This window comes from Piliocolobus tephrosceles, chromosome 14, assembly GCF_002776525.5.
Source record: "Piliocolobus tephrosceles isolate RC106 chromosome 14, ASM277652v3, whole genome shotgun sequence".
Classification (NCBI taxonomy): Eukaryota; Metazoa; Chordata; class Mammalia; order Primates; family Cercopithecidae; genus Piliocolobus; species Piliocolobus tephrosceles.
Window position 1 is genome coordinate 22386850 of NC_045447.1, and position 20178 is coordinate 22407027.

Genomic DNA, 20178 nt, shown 5'->3' on the forward strand with positions numbered 1-20178 from the left:
TAAGTTTTAAACAGAGTTTTTAAGAAAGTAAAACAACTTGATCCCAAGAAAGAGAAGGCAGTTCTCCTGTTAATGATCCATCTTAACTCCTTTGGACAGAAAAAGGGCTTTGGAGTCAGACTTTGAATGCCTAATGACCTTCGACTGCGGTCTGTCACTTCTCGGAAACTCTGTTTTTTCAGCTGTATATTATAGTTGTAAAAAATTATGACATTACTTGTCCAAGGCACTGTTGTGAGGATTCCACGAGATCCACAATGTCTTGTGTTTGGCAAAGAATAGAAGATTGGGAAATGTGGTTTTCTTCTCTGTCTTCTCCGTTGTCCAAGCACTTTTCCTATCACCATCTTAAAAACAAAACTGCATTAAAAATAAGACTATGTTGTTAGAATAATACTAGTAATAGTAATAATAACAAGAACTGGCGTGTTTTGGGTGGCTACTAAGTATCTGGCATGACCCTACATTTTATATATATTTATTCTGAGATGGAGTCTCACTCTCGTTGCCCAGGCTGGAGTGCAATGGTGTAATCTCTGCTTACTGCAAACTCTGCCTCCCAGGTTTAAGTGATTTTCCTGCCTCAGCCTCCCGAGTAACTGAGATTACAGGTGCCCACCACCACACCCAGCTAATTTGTGTATTTTTAGTGGAGACAGAGTTTCACCATATTGGCCGGGCTGGTCTCGAACTCCTGACCTCAGGTGATCCACCCACCTTAGCCTCCCAAAGTGCTGGAATTACAGGCATGAGCCACTGCACCCGGCCCATTATCTTAAATCTCAACAACTTTATATTGTCAGTGATATTAGCCTATTTTATACATAAAAAGCAGAGACTACTATGAGGAAGAAGCTTGTCTATGGTCACATGCAGGACTGTGGCTAGCCTGTAAGTTATCTTTTATATGAATTAGGAAGAGGAGCTCCTCTACTCGTATTCAATTGCATGAGCACAGGCATGGCAAGTGAAGCTGAAGCTGGATTTAGTCCCCACCCGCCCTTTTGCCTTGTCACCTTTTTACAGAGCTCAACTTGTGTAATTATACAAAGAGGCCCTGGTTGCACGCCTAATTTTGACCAAACTGAATTTCACATCCAGATGTATATGAAGTTCAGACCACATCCCTTCCATTACCACCTTGGAATTTTTTCTCTTCCTGTCTCCTTTAAGATCCTGCTCCATCAGTTATCTTTTCTCTCTGCCATATCTTCAGCATCTCATTCTCCATCTCTGTTTTTTCCCTCCTAGCCAGCATGCCCCATCAGATCTCTACACTTGAGTACCACAAGGATTGAAACAAATTGTTATTCATATTTTCCCCCCTTGTGCCTAGCTGTAAACCTGGCACTGAATAGGCCTCAGCAAATGCTCTTTCAGAATTCTTTTAGTGATTGCACTAAGCTTCCTTACATCATAGCTACTTTTTACTGGTTCCCTGGCTTCCTTCAGCGCAAGTTGCTTTGCACACTATGATTGTTTTTTGGCAAGGATCAGAACAGAGGTTTCCCCAGAGCAATCATCTTAAGTAGGCACTAGAGGGCAGCAGGAGATCACATATGACCCTTTTTTCAGCCTCCTATTACTGGCCACAGCCTGCCTTGTCTCAGGAGGAAGAAGTAGATGTTACCCTTCAATGCCGACTGATTCCTGATTCTGGCCAAGACACTGGCCACTACTAGGCTACTGGGCAGCGTCCAGGGGCCCTTCTCCCCCAGAGAGTGTGACCTGCCTCAGAAATTTAACTGCTTTCACTTGAAGACACGTATCCTCTTGCAAGTTATACTTTATCACGCTGTGCCTCAGTTCTCTCATTTGTAAAAGGGGGCAACAATCCCTACTTTGTAGGATGATGGAGAACTGTATGAGATCATAGGTGAAAATGGGCTAACACAACCTATCTTGTTTTATTCCTAGAAGAGTTGGATGAGGAATTAGTATCCCCATTTTACAGATGAACAACACACTAAGGTTGGAGAGGTGAAGTGACTTGACTAAGATTTGAAATCAGGTGGTCTGACTCAACAGTTTTGGACTTATGCATTCAATTCTACCCTGGTCTACTGTCTTCTTGTAGGTAGAAGACAGGGAATTTAAGGGGAAATTTTTGACAGTTAAACCATCAGGCAGGTTTCAAGGGAAGATTTACAGATTCAGACATGTACGAGAGTTGAATAATGCTAGGATGAATGCCAAGGGCTGGAACAAATGACCTCTGATGATGTTCTTGACACCCTAGCATTGGATATTTTCCATTAAGTTTGGTTTCTCATTTATCTTCTAATCCAATATTTAGGTACAAAAATTATTAGCATTTTACAGATGAAGAAATGGAGACTTAGAGAGGTTAAGGTCTTGTTCCAAGGTCACCCAGCTAGAAAATGAAAAAGATGGAATTTAAACTCAAGCAAAACACTGTGCTATAGCTGCCCCTCTGTAATTGTGCTTATTACTTATACATTTAGGGGAAGAGCTTCCAAATTCACTTAGATTAGGAAATCAGTTGTCCTAGGGTTTGGCAGTTTTATAATTCTGTCTTCTTATTTTTGGAATCTCCACTGTTGCTTCTTTCCATTCCCCAAATGTGTGTGTGTGTGTGTGTGTGTGTGTGTGTGTGCTTGCAATATGAACACAACACATACACCACAACATACACATACTCATACACATATACCTTCTCAGAAGCTACCCAAGAATGCCCCACGGTTCCTGGGATAGGAATTTCACCTACCTAGTTAGTTATTTAATTTTAATATGACCCTACACCCCAACTAGAGACCAGGCATGAGTACTGTAGATAAGGCATCTAATAGTGTAAAGTACATAACTCTGGGCTTGGGTCTGATGCTTAGGATGAGAAGTGTGGTTCCCAGATGAGAAGTTAGTCTAAGTTTAATAGAGTCTTTCCACAGTGGAACTTGAGGCCTGGAAAGGTACTGATTTCCACATCTTTAGAAATGTTCAGGAATAAATTGGAGGATTATTTGGTGGTAAATGAAAAATTAGATGGGATTTCTGACCAGGTGACCTTCAGAATGCTTTCCACCCAGGAGACCCTATTAGCCCATGGAAATGAGTGGGGGTGGTTGGGGACATTGCCTGGGGGTGGGAGGTAAGGGGAAGACACAAATATTTGGAACAGATATGACTCATCCTGTAGGAGTGAAAACTGGTGCTGAAAGTTTTTCAGAGAGGAAATATGGGCAGTGGAAAGAGCAGAAAAACTGGGTAGAAATAGCTAGACTAGTTACTAGCTGTGTGACTTTGGTCACATTACTTTACCTCTCTGATCTATCAAGTGTACATTAATAAAATGAAGACCAACTGTCTTTGGGGCTGTGGTGATAAATTGGGATAGTTGGTCTGAAGTCTGATAAGTGTTGCACTAGTGGAGCAGGAGTCAGACTTATGCATTCATCTATTCATTTGTTCAGATATTTACCTGCAGACTGTCTACATGATGTCCAACAGTGAACTCTGTGCTGGGAATGCAAATGTTAATTAACAATGGCCATGGTCATTGTTCTTATGAAGCTTATGGTATATTTGGAGAGAAATATATTCATTTAATTATTATATTAAATCAATAGAAATGTGACGTGTACTATAATGAGGATATAAACGGTTCAGTTCATAGTGCAAGTTAATAGTCAAAATATAGTCTGTGAAAACATGTGTGCTCAAAAGTATATACATATGAGTCGATTCTGCCACTCTTTGTGATATGTTTACTGGGTTAATTTCCCTCTACCTCTAGATGAAAATCTTAGCAGACCACATCTAATCTATTATCACTTATGGAATAGGCAGCAGCACCATCGATATTTTACATTGCTGACATACGTTCAAATCAGGAATTAGGATTTCCAGTCCAATAGTTTAATCAAATCTTTTGACAAATAAAATCTCCCTGTGTTTCACAATAGGAGCATTAAGAGGTGGGATATGGTTGGCCTTAATGCTCTTTCTTTACTTTGCACCTCTTCTTCCCCTTCCTTCACAGTATAAGCAAAAAAAAAAAAAAAAAAAAAAACAGAGCAGTGGTCAGGATTAGGAAGGTCATACTTGTTCTAGAATTATTTTAATTGGCTTTGCAGTCTCTGGTCCTGGCATCTTTAAAAAGCTGGCCCTTTCCCTTGGGGGCTTGTTCAGGGGCTTTTCATCGGTCCCCATTGCTTGGGACTTCTCGCAAGACCTGGAACAGTGCCATTTCTCTTTGGCTGACTTCAGTGATCCCTTCCTACCTACTGTTTCTCTGGCTTCCTACCCCATGGAGATTCACTGTGGGGGACCCATCACTCTGTTAGATTCCTCTTGGGTAGAGCTTAAAACAGTTCCAGGCCAGTTCTTTCTTCTGTGTGACTCGTATACAGTTCAGAGGAAACAAGCATTCTTCACTGGGCAACCTCTGGGGGTTTGGGCCAATCCCCATGCAGCTCCTTCTGTTCTGTTGGTATAGGCCACGACAGCTTTTTCAGATGAAGATGGAACCTAGTCCATTTTCTTGCCAGTTGCTGAGAATATATCCAAGTTCTCCAAGTGGCACTCCTGAGGGTTCCTCTCACAAAACTTAGAGTTAGAAGATAGCATGTAACACTTGAGCTGCCTAGGGTGCTAAAGACTCCAAACATGGTAATAGTTCTTTGCAAAACAAAAACAAAAACAAAAAAACTTCCTTAAATCTCTTCTTGCAAATACAAAAATTGGCCAGGCATGGTGTCATGTACCTGTAGTCCCAGCTACTCAGGAGGCTGAGGCAGAATTGCTTGAACCCGAGAGGTGGAGGTTGCAGTGAGCCGAGATTGCGTCACTGCACTCCAACCTGGGTGACAGAGCAAGACTCTGTCCATCTCAAAAAAAAAAAAAAAAGAAAAATCTTTTCTTGGTGCTTTCTGACTTCTCTTTTTTCTTTTTTATTCTTTTTTGTCGTTGGTGTTTGTTTGTTTTTTGAGACAGGGTCTCACTCTGTCACCCAGGCTGGAATGCAGTAGCAGAATCTCAGCTCACTGCAACCTCCACCTCCCGGGTTCAAGTGATTCTTGTGCCTCGGCCTCCCAAATAACTGAGATTACAGGCATGTGCCAACGCCCAGCTAATTTTTGTGTTTTTTGTCGGGATGGGGTTTTGCCATGTTGGCCGGGCTGATTTCAAACTCCTGAGCTCAAGTAATTCACCTGCCTCGGCCTCCCAAAGTATTGGGATTACATGCGTGAGCCCCTGTGCCTGGTCTAACCTCTTTTTATGTCTTTGTTCTGGCTGAGTTTTCTAGAGTTATGAAATTGGTTAGATTTCATCTCCTTTGTAAATTCTGCATCTAGGGGCGTGACTTTGGAATTTTACTTCTATTAGGCCTTGGTGTTTCAACAGAAATTTCAATTTTAATGTCGTGTAACAACAACAACAATGTAATTATAACAAGTACAGCAACAACAACAATAACAAATAATATTTATTGAGTGCTTAACTTGTTCCAGGCCCCTTACTTAATCCTCACAATAACTCTTTTAGGTTGGTACTGTTATTTATAAAGGGCACACTAATGATGCTGGACTTTGATTGTTGGGCTGAGGAAGTTCATATTGCACAACACAGAAGTGCAGGCCTTGCTAATGGCATTTCAGCTGGCTATTTTCCCCTTCTTAAAGATATTTGTGTGGGTCCTTGAGTCAGGCCTCAGAGCAATTGCTTTCCTCCAACAGGAGACAGTAACTCCGCCTAAGAAATGATCCAATTTCAGTAATTCCTGGGAGGCCATTGCTGTAATAAAGGCCATTCTTTATGATATAAAAGTCTCACCCTTTTCCCCTCTCCCTTAATGTTTCTAATTTGAGCCCCTCTGGTCCCTGTGGAGCTTTTAAATGCTTCAAGTGCAAACCTAGTGCCAAAGCAAGCCTGTCTGACTAGGGAGGCAGAGCCCTGCACTGTTGCCGAATATTGAACAAACATCCGTGCAGCTTTGGCTCTCCCAGAAGTCCTTAGTCTGATGCTTTGTTTTGTTTTCTGGATGAGGGCAAGCGGTGCCATCACCTCCTGCCGAAAAGCCCTGGCTACCCTCCCAACAAGGAGTTGTCACTTCAACTGAGGCTTTTTTTTTTTTTTTTTTTTTTTTTTTTTGGTGGCAACAAAATAATACCCAGCAGGAATTTGGGAGGAGAAAAAAGAGAGTTCAGTTGGCAGGTTCTCAAATGAATGGGTTGTAGTGTCATTGGAACTGAATTGGGCTTGAAACCAGACATGATCCTATTTTGGAAGCATTGTTCAGAGGGATGGGAAATGTGAACAGAGGATAAGTCTCTTCAAAAATGTTCTTTTTCCTTGGCCTGTTAAAGACACCGTATTTTAACCTAACTCTCCCATTCACTTAATGGCAAGGGCCTACATAAAAACCTAGAGAGGGTCAGAGTAACTGGAAAAGTGCTCAGCTATTCATCTGTTGACCTTTTGATTAGAGCACTAATTTTACTTTGGGAAGAGGTTGTGTATTGACTACAATCATTTATTAGTTATCGTCCTTGTAATTTACCAATTCTGGCTCTTAGGTTCATTGATGCTTGGATAAGGCAGCACAGGGTATATATGTTTACTATATATTTAACAAATATTTAAAATATTTTTGAAAGCCTGCTGTGTTCCAGGTACTGTGTAAGATGGATATGGGATCAGCAAAACTGATGCTGTCTTTTCCTTCATGTAGTTTACAATCTCGAGACGTTAATAGATGATACAGAGAACAGGATGCTTTGAGGGTCTGTAATATGAAATCCTAATAGATCAGGTGCGGTGGCTCATGTCTATAATCCCAGCACTTTGGGAGGCTGAGGTGGGCAGATTACTTGAGCTCAGGAGTTCAAGACCAGCCTGGGCAACATGGCGAAACGCTGTCTCTACCAAAAAATACAAAACAACAACAACAACAAAACCAAAAAACAAAAAAACATTAGCCAGGTGTGGTGGCGTATGTCTGTGGTCCCAGCTACTTGGGAGGCCGAGGTGGGGGGATTACTTAAGCCCAGGAGGCAGAGATTGCAGTGAGCTGAGATTGTGCCAGTGACTTCAACCCAGGTGACAGAGTGAGACCCTGTATATATATATATATATATAAATCTTAGTATACATTAATGGCATGAGGAATTCAGGGGAGGCTTTTCTGAGGAATAGGCAGTTGAACTAAGACCTGAGGGATGAGTGGAAGTTAACTTGGAAAATGCAGGGCTGGAGATGGGGTGGGGGAAATAATTCTGTGCAGAGAGAAGAGCCTGTGACAGGATTGAGAGGGGCAGCGGGTATGTGCAAGGAATTTAGCCATTGTAGCTGAACTAGGAGGAACAGAATAAGAGATCCACCTGGAGAGGCAGCATGTTGTCTAAATCTCACATTTTCTATGTGCTGTCTTAAGGGTTTTGGTCTTTAACCTAAGAGCAGTGAAGTGCAATGGAAGAGTTTTAAGCAGGAGAAGAATATAACGTTTGCCTTTCGAATAGATGACTTTAGCCACAGGTTAACGTTGAAACAGAAGCAATTAGCTTTTGCAATTGTAATGTCTACAGAGGAATAATTAATGGAATGGCTAATGGTGTTCCATCTTAACTCTCATCTAGATCATAACTTAGGCGTGACGCGTCTCTAAGAAAAGGGTCACTGTTAATACAAGTGCATGAGACTTAGAAATGAGTCCCTCTCCTTATTTTGGTCATAGGTTTCATGGGGTTGGACCAGATTATAGCCCTCCTTTGGCAAAATTAACCCTTAAATTCAGCTGTAAATTCTATACTACTACTGTGGTGCAATTTTCAGCCAAGGTTGTGGGCTTTTACTGCACCAATAGGGATGATAGATTTAAAAAACTGAAGATTTATTGAACAGAAGCAGACTAGCAAAGATCTATAGATTATTGTGTTGTTAAATGGATAGTTATATCTTTAACCCAATGACTGTGAATGTTTGTTTGATCAAGGGGATTTTTACTCTTAGCACCAAGTTATATTTCTTCTCAATGAAATTACATGCATATAGCAAGGTGCTATGGGGATCATGCCATCTGTGTTTTAAAATATGAGATAACATGAGATAGTCATTTAAATGATGAATTGGTTATTAGAAAACTGGGATTGTGTGCTGAAAGGATCACTGACTCACTGTGTGACCTTGGAAAGTCATTTTCCTTCTTTGGGACACACTTTTCTCTTTTGTAAAATGTGAAGATTTGTACTAGATCAGCATAAAAGTGTGTCCTTTTAATAGTTTTTGAGATCCATTATATGAAGAAAAGATGCCCCAGTCTATTTTTTCTCCCTGGAGATGCATGATCTAAGTATATTGATGGTGCATTTGATTCCACAATTTTTACATTACCTAATCCATCATACTTCCATATTCTTGTGTGGTTGGATCATTTCTCTGAAACTCAATTTCCCCATCTGTAAACTAGGTCAAGAGCAGGGGTTGCCAAACTTTTTCTGAAAAGAGTAAGTTAGTTAATATTTTTAGGCTTTGTGATTATGGAGTCTTTGTTGTAACTACTCATTTCTGTCGTTGCGGCTTTTCACAATAAATAAATGAATGGGGGTGGCTGTGTTCCAATAAAACTTTATTTACACAAGCTGGAAGGGGACTGGATTTGGCCCATGGGCCATAGTTTGTTGACCTAGGCCAGAGCGTGGGCTAATGACTCCCTAGTGTCCTCATTGCTCTGACTCTCTCTTGACCTTCTCCCCGAATGGCTATTCTCTCCCAAGTTTGAAGTCATCTTTCCTCAAAACTGTCCCTCTGGTCTATGAAAAGTCATCATCATCTTCTTTTGAAAGGTCTGGGTATAAGACTATCCTGTCTCTAGCTGCTGGGATGCCTTCCTTATACCCTTGTTTTGTTTGTCTTAGTAACTACCCTTCTTTAATCCCTGTGAAGGATTGGTTAACTGGAATTTTCCTTGTCTTCCTCCCCAAGAGCCTTTGATCTGATACTCATAAGCATTTGCTGACAGCCAGACAGAAAAGGTGGAGGCCAGATTCCAGGCCTGAGGGCCCAGAGAGTAATGAATGAAGGCTGCGTTTATTTGTATTTCTAATTGGCAAGTCCATTTCCAGATCAGCTGCGTGTCACTACAAGCCGAGAACAAGAGCAAGAGACAACTCTCCTTTTTCTCCCGGACATCAGGGCTCAGGGCCCCTATTTCCACTGAGGCAGAAGCTTGCCTTGACATTACCAGGCTTCGGTGAAGCTGCCAGATGGATTAAGCTGTGTCTCTTAGTATAAAATTACCATGTTTTACCACTCAGATTATGCACTGCACATCTGTGAGGATACCATTCACATAGTCTGTGATGTAAAAGGAACCCTCTCGGATGTACAAATCACTTTGCTTCTTCAAGGTTTTTGATATAGCCATAGAACCCTTTATTTTTATGAAATCTTGTATAGAAGGCCAGTCTACAAAAGAAATATAAGTGAAACTGCTCTGTTTGAAACAGAAATGAGAATTTAGAGCCCTGCCTGCTCAGTTTCCCTCTTTTTCTATACAATCAATTGCTGTGGTGCTTCCTAGGATCCCTAGGATTCCTCAGAAGAGTTTTGCAGACTCTAGACTAGATCATGAATATAGCTGTAGCCATTCAGAATTCTATAATCTCTCTCTCTGACTGAGTATCAAATACATCCCTCGCACCATGTTTGGCACTGAAAGTGGGTAGGAATGGAAGCCATGGCCCCTGGTCTCCAAGAGTTGATAATATTGTTTTAGAGGTCAGCAGAAAATGGGAAGGGAAAATGAACTTAAATAAGATCTCATAAGTAGAAACACTTATTCAGAAAAGAAGGGCTGGGGCAATGAAGAATGATTCCCTAAAGACAGTAACATTGAAATGGAGCATAGATAGATAGAAGAGATGTGGAGAGGCCGAGGGGAAAAGCAGCACAGCGTGAGCAAAGGCACAGAGGTGGGAAATACTGGTTTACAGATCAAGAGAGATGGCACAGAATGAAGCATGCATTAGATCTCAGTGTGCACATGAAGAAAGAGGCAGGAAAAGTGTGAACAAGGGAACAGGTAGGTAAGCACACACACAAAAAGGAGAAATCATGTCTTTTCCAGGCAGTCCTACCTCCTTCTTTCTCATTTGCTATTCATAACTGATTTTGTCGGTATTATTAACTCCATTTCTCAGAATTTATCATTGGAGTCACCGGGATATTGACATTTTCCTAAAGTTGCAGAGGTATTTTCAAGCAGAACTGAGATTTCAGTTGAAGCTCGCTTGATCCAAAGCTTGTGTTTTCCTTGTAATGTTGGGCTGCATGAAAAATATAGGATTTGATATAAATTTTAAAGGAAGGATATACTTTTTGTAGGTTGACAGACGACAGAAAGGAATTTTTGGTTGTCTAAAAAATATCTTTGAATATTTATATCTTGCACAATTACTGAGTAACAATGTTGCCCAACCTACCAACTTTATTTATTTATTTATTTTTCATTTATTTATTTATTTGGAGATGGAGTCTCACTCACTCTCTTGCCCAGGTGGGTGTGCAGTGGCACAGTCTCAGCTCACTGCAACCTCTGCTTCCTGGGTTCAAGTGATTCTCCTGCCTGAGCCTCCCAAGTAGTTGAGATTATAGGTACATACCCCCATACTCGGCTTGTATTTTTAGTAGATATGGGGTTTAGCAATGTTGGCCAGGTTGGTCTTAAACTCTTGACCTCAGGTGGTCCACCTGCCTCGGCCTCCCAAAGTGCTGGGATTGCTGTGCCTGGCCCCAACTTTACATATGGGAAAAATGAGGGCCAGACAAAGCGAGTGGATATTTAATGTAAGTGGTAGGACAATACACCATTCGGGCCTTTGAACCCTCATTCTGGCAGTCTTTCCAAGGCATCATGAATAAATCATTCTATCATCTTTTTACCTCTTCGATGGATACCAGCTTCTTAGCATCTGTATTTTGTGAGTTCAAGAGTCTGGCCTTTTGAGTAATCCTGAGTTTACCTTTCCCTTTTCCTGTTTTGTGCCTCTCCAGAGACCACAGAGCTGGGCAGCAAGAAGGAGCTCAAGTCCATGCCCTTCATCACCTACCTCTCAGGTTTACTAACAGCCCAGATGCTGTCAGATGACCAGCTCATTTCAGGTGTGGAGATTCGCTGTGAAGAGAAGGGGCGCTGTCCATCTACCTGTCACCTTTGCCGCCGGCCAGGCAAGGAGCAGCTGAGCCCCACACCAGTGCTGCTGGAAATCAACCGTGTGGTGCCACTTTATACCCTCATCCAAGACAATGGCACAAAGGAGGTAAGCTTCCCTGGCCCAGCCACTCAGTCAGACTTGACCGGCCCTCCTACCTCCTGCCCTTGTGGACCCTTTGTCCAGGGGGATTGTCATCATGATCATCATCATATCATCATCATGGTGATTACCAACATTTATTGATTCCTTACCATGTTCTAAGTACTTACATAGTTTGACAGTACTAGTTGTTATAAACAATAAACCCTTAAATCTCAGTGGCTTAATATAATCAAGGTTTTTCTTTGTTTGTTTGTGCAGCATCCCAAATAGATGTTTTTGATTGATGGGTGGCTTTATGAGAAGTAGTGCAGGCTGGGTATGATGGTTCATGCCTGTAATCCCAACATTTTGGGAGGCCAATGTGGGTGGATCACTTGAGGTCAGGAGTTTGAGAGCAGCCTCGCCAACATGGTGAAACCCCATCTCTACTAAAAACACAAAAATTCACCAGGTGTGGTGGCAGGCATCTGTAATCCCAGCTACTTTGGGAGGCTGAGGCAGGAGAATTGCTTGAACCTGGGAAGCGGTGGTTGCAGTGAGCCAAGATTGCACCATTGCACTCTAGCCTGGGTAACAGATTGAGACTTGGTCTCAAAAAAAAAAAAAGAGTAGTGCAGAGGCTCAACCTGTTCCTTGTGTGCTGCATTGACCTGATGCTTCCACAATTGCTGTGGAAGGAGAAAGAACAGGGAGGGTTGCACATCATAGGTTTAAATAGGCCAAGCCTGAAAGTGGCAAGTGTCATTTTACCTCTCGTCCATTCTATTGATTAGAACTCAGCCATCATCTATACCTGTCTGAAATGAAGACAGGGAAATGGATTTTAGCTGTGTGCCTAGGAAAAGATAATGGGTTTGGTGAAAACCTAGCAGTGTCTACCTCAGTACAATACTTACATTATCTCATTTACTCTGCCCTCCAGATCTGTGATTTACTTACATATGTTCATTCGATTCATATGAAATTTCTGACATTTGGCCATTTTTTATTTATAAAGTGGCAATTTCATATGGTTCATTTTAATATCATACCCATTTTACAGCTGAGGAAACCTCAAAGATATTAAGTGATTTACTCAAAGTTGGTCTGCTCCAGAGTTTATATACTTAGCCTTGAAATTATTGCTCCTCTTTTCTCTTTGGTTCTCTCACTTTTAATTATAGAATGGCGGGGCTTGAGGGGACCATATGAATTATTGGTTCACTGGCTTGCAAACTTATCTTTATGGAACACTTTTTCCAAATGCAATCTTTCTTGAAACTCAATCCATAAAATCAGAAATAGTGATGCCACTAGTTCAATGAGGCAGAGGAAGGTAGATAAAGTATCTCCCATTTGATCCCCACTCCTCCCTCTACAACAGCTCCTAGACAGCCCTGGGCCTCCAGTGGTAGACCAGTGACTAAGTCGAGTGGAACTCTATGAATCCTGTGCCCCTCCCACAGCATCCTTCTTGGCTAAGTGCTGGAGGGTGTTAAGTGCTCATACAGAGCTTCATAGAGGAAAGACAAGGTGTGGGAGTAAGGAGGTAGGGAAAGTATCAGGTAGAGGACCTATGGAAGAAAAGAACATTGTTTGTACAAAGACCAAAAGAAGTGTCCCATGACTAAGACCAAGGACGGAGGGAGAAACAAAATGAGTCCTGAGCATTTCCACAATATCATAAGCCAGATTGTAGAATTTCGACCCTATCCTCCGGGCCATGAGGTGATGATGATGCATGATTATTGGCAGGAGGCTGTTGGGATTAGATTGTGTGGCAGAAGGAGGCCTCTGTAAAAAACCCAAATTCCCATCCATGGGACAGCAGTGAAATAAAGCGTAGCATATATATTCGATAGCATATACTACAAAACCCAAAATGAATGAGCTGTAGTGATACCTGTCAATATGAAATGAATGAACATATTATTAACTGAAGAAAGTAAGTCCCAAATTTTTTTTTTTTTTTTTTTTTTTGGAGACAGAGTTTTGCTCTTGTTGCCCAGGCTGGAGTGCAATGACGCAATCTCGGCTCACTGCATACCTCCGCCTCCTGGGTTCAAGTGATTCTCCTGCCTCAGCCTCCCGAGTAGCTGGGGTACCCGCCACCATGCCTAGCTAATTTTTTGTGTTTTTAGTAGAGATTAAGTTTCACCATGTTGGTCAGGCTGATCTTGAACTCCTAACATCAGGTAATCCACCCACCTCGGCCCCCCAAAGTGCTGGGATTACAGGTGTGAGCCACCATGCCTGGCCCCAAACATTTTATATGGCGCAACACCCTTTCCTCCCTTCTTTAAGTTAAAGCACACCACCTACACTTCAAATATACTACCTTTTAGGAATAAATACAGATGCAATAAATGTGATTTAAAAAGGGAAACAAGGAAGTGATGAACATAAGAGTCAGGATGATGGTTATCTTGAGTCAGGAAAAGTAAGGTAATAGCATGAGGAAGCATATGTTACATGTAAGTAGTCAAGTTCCTAGCTGGTGTTTTTTTGTTTATTTGTTTGAGACTGAGTCTCACCCTGTCGACCAGGCTGGAGTGCAGTGGCGTGATCTCGGCTCGCTGCAACCTCTGCCTCCTGGGTTTGAACAATTCTCCTGTCTCAACCTCCTGAGTAGCTGGGATTACAAGTGCCCACCACCACGCCTGACTAATTTTTGTATTTTTAGTAGAGACAAGGTTTCACCATGTTGTCCAAACTGATCTCGAACTTCTGACCTGAAGCAATCCACCTGCCTCAGACTCCCAAAGTGCTGGAATTACAGGTGTAAGCCACTGCACCCAGCGACCTAGCTGGTGTTGGTGGTGGTAGATTTGTGGGAGTTCATTAAAGTTTAAAAAGTTTATTAAAACTAACTAGGTAACTGAACAAATAAATAAAACCTACCCATGCATGGCTCAACAATGAGCTTCAGTCCTAAACTGAACATTGCAAATAATTTAATTCTGTGCATCAGGGGTCCCCAAACTAACACCAGCAATAAAATACATATGTGTATGTCTCCACATGTCCAACTGCAGGGTCAGAATAGACTGTGAGAATATAAGAGTAGAATCAAGGAGATCCATGAAGAGGCTGTTGCAGATTCCAGTAAATAATAAGAACAGGGCCAGAGGTAGTAGAGGATAGCTGGAGTCTGGTGGGTTCAAGACCAGCCTGGACAATATAGGGAGATCCCCATTTATTAAAAAAAAAAAAAATTAGAATAGAAAATTAGCAGGCTGGGTGCGGTGGCTCACGCCTGTAATCTTAGCACTTTGGGAGGCTAAGACAGGCTGATCATGATTCAGGACCAGCCTGGTCAGCATGGTGAAACCCCATCTCTACTAAAAATACAAAAATTAGTTGGGCATGGTGGCACGCACCTATAATCCCAGCTACTCAGGAGGCTGAGGCAGGAGAATAGCTTGAATCCAGGAGGCAGAGGTTCCAGTGAGCCGAGATTGCACCATTGCACTCCAGCCTGGGCAACAGAGTGAGACTCTGTCTCAAAAAAAACAAAATAAAAATAAAGTAGCCTGGTGAGGTTGTGCACACCTGTCATCCCAGCCACTCTGGAGACTGAGGTGGGAGGATCACTTGAGCGCATCAAGCACTCGAGGAGGAGGTCAAAGCTTCAGTGAGCTATGATTGTGCCACTGCACTTCAACCTGGGCAACCGAATGAGACACAGTCTCCAAAACACAAATAAATAAAAATACCTAGTGGCTTGACTAGTGTTGTATCAGTGAGGATGTAGCTGTGTGTGACTGGCCTTCTGGGACTTGGTGAATGAGCCTATGAATATCCCTGTTTACTGCTCTGTGAACTCGCCCCAGTGACGGCCTTTCTGGGCCACACTGTCTCATCTGCAATGTGACACACTACAAGCCAAGCCATGGGACTTTTGCAATGTGTTCTTGGCACATGCATAACAATAGATAGGCTGGTGGTGCCTTTCCTGTTTGTGCAGGAGCCAGATTCCCCTATGTCTGGATTCCATGCCAGGTTCTCTCAGCATCATTGAAATATTCAATTTACTGGAAATCCAGTCGGGTCTTTCTGAGGCCAATTAGTGGTGTGTGATCAGAGAATCCCAAGAGTGTGAAAGCGGTCACTAGATGTCACTGTTCTCCTTGCAGGAGACCTGTGGAGCTGGAAGTGCTGGTCATTCATTCGTTAAGTATCTTTGTGCCTCCACTGTATGCTAAGACTGCGTTATACCCTGAAGAGTGAACAGTATGACAAGTGGATATGGTCTTTATCTTTATGGAGTTCAGAGACTTATGGAGAAGACATTATTAATGAAACAATCACATGAATAAGTAGAGTTAAGACTGTACAGAGTACTAGGCTGGTGGGTTGCAACCGTGTATCAAGGGGCCTTGTGCAGAGAAGGCTTTCCTGAGGAAGTGACATATAAAGTGAGCTTTTGGGGCCAAGTGCATAAAATGAATGTGGAAGTCTGGGGTTTCAGAAAGGAAGAGGAGGATGAGAACATTGCTGGTGGAATGCCTAACCTCTGCAAAGACCTGTAGAATGAGCAAATGTGACCCATTTCAGAAATAGAATGAAAACCAGTGTAGCTGGAGCTGAGACTGGGAGAAAACTCCATGGACAATGCTGAAGAGAAGTCAGGCAGAACTGCACAACATGTGGTGAGAAGCTTAGCCCCAGGGCAGTGGGGAAGCCAGGATAAGTTAGAACAGACGGACAGGCATGGGCACTGTCTTCTCACTTCCACTCTGTTTTCCTCTTAGTGATCCTTGAAAAGAAAGGTTAGAGCTGAAAGACTGTAGGTGGCTTCCTCCAAGCCTCCAGTTTCTTCTCTCCCTTACCAAACACAAATGAAAGGCCTGTTTAAAGTGTCATGGCAGCCTAAGGGATGGAGTGCCTTAGGCATTTCCAAGGGAGCCAGGTTGCAGTGGGAATGAGTGGGATAGGCCCACTGCAGGTCTGGAAATGATCCTGGAGGAAGGGAATATGGCCACAAAACAAATCTGGTGGGAAGAAAAAGCAGCTACTCTCATTTTGTTTATCATTTGTTTCTCCAACTCTGCCTCAAACTCCCATCACCCTTCCTCCCATCACTTTTCCATCTTTCTAACATCTCTACAGGCCACATGGATACAAGAGAACACTAAAGAGCCCTGACCTATAGTTGAGGGGCCTGGGCTTTCACACTGAGTCGTAGCAAGTTCTTGTCCCTTTCTGGGACTTTCTTTTCCTACTTCAAAAAACAAAATACAAACAAACAAAAAACAAAAAGATAAGTTGAGTCCGTTTCTTTCTGAGTTTCCTACAAGACACTCTATTTACATGGAAGCAGATAGTACAGGTTCTTTGCTCCACCGCCTTGTGTTGGGATCTTTCCTCAATTCCCATTCACGGTGTGATGCTGAATGGTGTCTTCATACCTTAGTTTCCACATTTGTAAAATGTGGTCTCACAATCCCAACTTCATGGGAATCAAAAGAGATAATGAATGCATAATGTCCAGGAAGAAATCACTTAACAGACGAATGTTATCTATGATAGTGATAAAAATAATGTTTATTTAAAATGGCTCTTTTCTTTTTCTATGTTTCCTTTGGTAACTCCTCTTCTAGGTAGTACTTGAAAACTTTGCTGGTGCCTAAAGTGCTGGGGACATGACATTTTAGAAGAGGATTCATATTTTGTATGGGAGAGGCCATTGGCTAACCCAAAAGGGCACTTTACACATGGAGGGATCTCAGGGGCATTTTCTCACTTTATAAACATTGCTGGAACTCATACTGTGTTGACAATGAATATCATAACTCATTCTAATGCAGAGTGGAAGTTCTTCTGTATGAGAACCCCTGACCCCTGGAGTAGAAGCTCTGAGTAAAATCCAGAACCCCATTTTATGGCACAGTTAGGGACTAACAGGGAGAGAATATGACATGCCTGAGGTTTGTGGGGGTATTTTTGTCCTCTGATTCTGGACCAAGGTATTCTCGATGGCCTTGGGGACTGTTGGACACTAGCTCCTTGGGTAGTTGGGGTCTCCTTAGGTACACTCCAGTGAATACATGGGAAAAGATGATGCCTTCTGCTGAAGCTGGAAACGAGCCCTTGATTATACTTTGTACTGTTGTTTTGAACAAGAGAAGGAGAAAAAAACTCTTTATGATGGAGAATTTGATTAATGCATAAATCTCCTCCCTCCACCTGTTAAATGGCTCTTACACGGCCCAAAGCCACAGAGGTTGGCTCAGCACAACTGGTGCTTAAATGTACAAGACTTCGTGCGGTTGTTAACTTAGCTTCTGGGTGAAAGAGAGTCTTCCAAGTGGAGGAGGCAGAGGAGTGGCATAGCGAAGAGCCAGACAGAGTTGGATTTGAATCCCTTCTCTGCCATTTACTGTCTATGTGACCTGACTTTTACTCATTTGTAAAGTAGGCAATCTAGTGTTTATCCCTTTTCATCTCAGGGTTGGGAGTTTTCTTTGGGAAAACAGAGACACTAGGAATCTGAACTAGGCTCTGTCCTTGATTATTATATGACATTGGACATGCTTCTACTGTCTAGGTCTCCTTTTCTTTATCTGTATGATGAGAAAAGCAGGCTGACTTCATCCAAGGTCCCCTTTGGCACTTTGATAATGTCAGCTCTAACTTCTACCCAGAATATAAAGCAAATCTTTTGAGGTTGGAAGAGGCATCCTGTGACCCAAAATTTGTTTCCCATTCAGAGACAATGCCAATTTTACTCCTTAAATTTAATACTGGAAGGAGAAAGATATACATATCTTGCACTCCATCCCAGTGGCACACAATGACGTAGCATTTATGAGCAGATAGGGCTATTAAAATCATATCCTGTTTATTTTACAAATCAACCTCTTTATTTTACAGATAGTAAAACTAAGAACAGAGCTGAGGACTGATGTTTTTTCAGATCACATAGCCAAGGCTGAATTTGAAGTAAGACGTGACTTCAACTCTTGGAAATATCCTTTATTTTTCCAAGGCTCAGTTTTCTCATCTGGGAAATGGGTGGTAGAAACTTTCCCCACAGATGTCTGTAGAAAAATTAAGAGACTTCTAGCATTTTGAAGGATGTAAAATACTCTGTAGATCTGAGTGGTTCTTTCTAGCCCTCGGGTTTTCTGACTTCCAATCCTGTGAGCATTTTCTGTTCATGCTGCCTTGGGAAGAGTCATGTGTAATTCTGGTCTTGTGGTTGTCTGACCTTCCAGCAGATCCTTTTTCTCTGCCAGAAAAGCTTGTTTGTTTCATTTCCACTTTTTGGCTCAAACTGAGAAGAGAATTCCAAATAACTACTCTTTGAAGAGAAATTAACAGCCAAGTCTCACCTCCTCCCCCAGTTATTACCAATACCCACCATCACTACAACCATGACCACTACCACCATCACTACGCTACACCACTAGTATCACTACCAGCATCACCCTCACTCTAGCCCCGTTACTGCGATTATCTTGCATTGATTGCCTACTGTGTGCCAGATGCTGTGTTAGAAAATGTGCTAGAGAGAGGAACGAGACACAGACTGTGCCTTCAAGGAGCACACAGTCTAGTGACAAGAACACATATGCTACTATAATTACTTACATATGCTACACAAATGCATGATTTATTTTTGAATAGTGCAATAGACATTCCAACAGTGTTAGAATAGAGAAAGAAACTCTGAGAGGGAGAATCTGGAAACAATTCTTGAAGAAGGGAAGGTGGATATGGGCCCATAGTAGAACTGCAAAGCAAGTTTTTTGATGATGATGAAGACAATAATATCCACCAGATACATATATATGTACTATGTGCCAAAAGCTGTGCTAAGGACTTTACATGCTTTATCTAATTTAATCATCCAACAACTTATGAGGGAAGTACAATTATTATCCTTATCTAACAGATAAGGAGATGGAACCCCAGAGAAGCTTGAACCCAGGTTTGTAAGATTGCAAAGCTAGGCTCGACCAGAGTTGGAAAACTATTGCCCATGGGCCACATCCAGCCTGCTTCCTATTTTTATAAATCAAGTCTATGAAACATAGACACATATATTGATTTATATATCATCTATAACTGCTTTCCTGCTGCAACACCAGAGTTAAGTAGTAGCTACAGAAAATAGTATGGGGTGCAAAGCTCAAAGTGTTTACTTTCTAGTCCTTTACAGGGAAAGGTTTGCCAAACCCCGGTCTAGACTAAGCAATACTGGAAAACCAGGGGACAGAAAAATGTGTTAATACTATGTGCCGAGCATGTAGAATAGAAGAATAGAAGAGTAAAACTTGACAATTATTGAGTGCCAACTATGTGCCTGGCATTTTAAAAAGTGCTTCATGTGTATTAATATATGTTCTCTTACTCTGTCCCCCTACAACATATTTGAAGTATTCACTATTATGCTTACTTTACAAATTAAAAAACAAAACCTGAGACTTCAGAGAGGTAAATAATTTACCTGGGGTAACATACCTAGTGAGTTGTGGGGTGAGAATTCAAACCCAGGATGTCTGAGTCCAAAACTTTTGTGTTCAGTCAGCCATTCTTGCAACAGGCCTGAAAGCTTAGGTAGAAATAAAACTGGAAAAGGGATATGCAGAAGGCTGCATTGTGGGCAACTTTGAATGCCATGTTGTAAAATTTAGGTGCTGTGCAAACCATATGGCATCTTTCAGGATTGTAGGTCAAGGGAGAGATATAACTAGATTTGAGTCGTAGAGTAGCAACTGTAGTAACATTAGAAGATGAATCGCAGGGACCAGGACCAATTTTATGGCAAGGGTTGTTAACTTGGCATTTGGGGATCCTTGACTTTATAGGATCTTTGGATGTTCATCCCTAGAAAGGTTTTGCAGAATTATACATTACTTGTATTTTTCTCCTGGAGAATATCTCCATATTTTGACTGAAATGTTGTAGAATACTA

At 41.9% G+C, this 20178-nt stretch overlaps 1 protein-coding gene across 8 annotated transcripts in view; it reads left to right on the forward strand.

Moving 5' to 3' along the window:
* The window catches only part of ASTN2 (astrotactin 2), a 997023-nt gene that overhangs the window by 763154 nt on the left and 213691 nt on the right, over positions 1 to 20178 (forward strand). For 7 of the 8 annotated variants that reach the window (XM_023223654.2, XM_023223656.2, XM_023223655.3 and 4 more), the window contains one exon: positions 11014 to 11279. In XM_023223654.2, the coding sequence (XP_023079422.1) occupies positions 11014 to 11279 (266 nt within the window). Of the gene's footprint in view, positions 1 to 11013; positions 11280 to 20178 lie in introns of those variants that run through there. The other variant, XM_031934132.1, reaches the window with a different exon arrangement.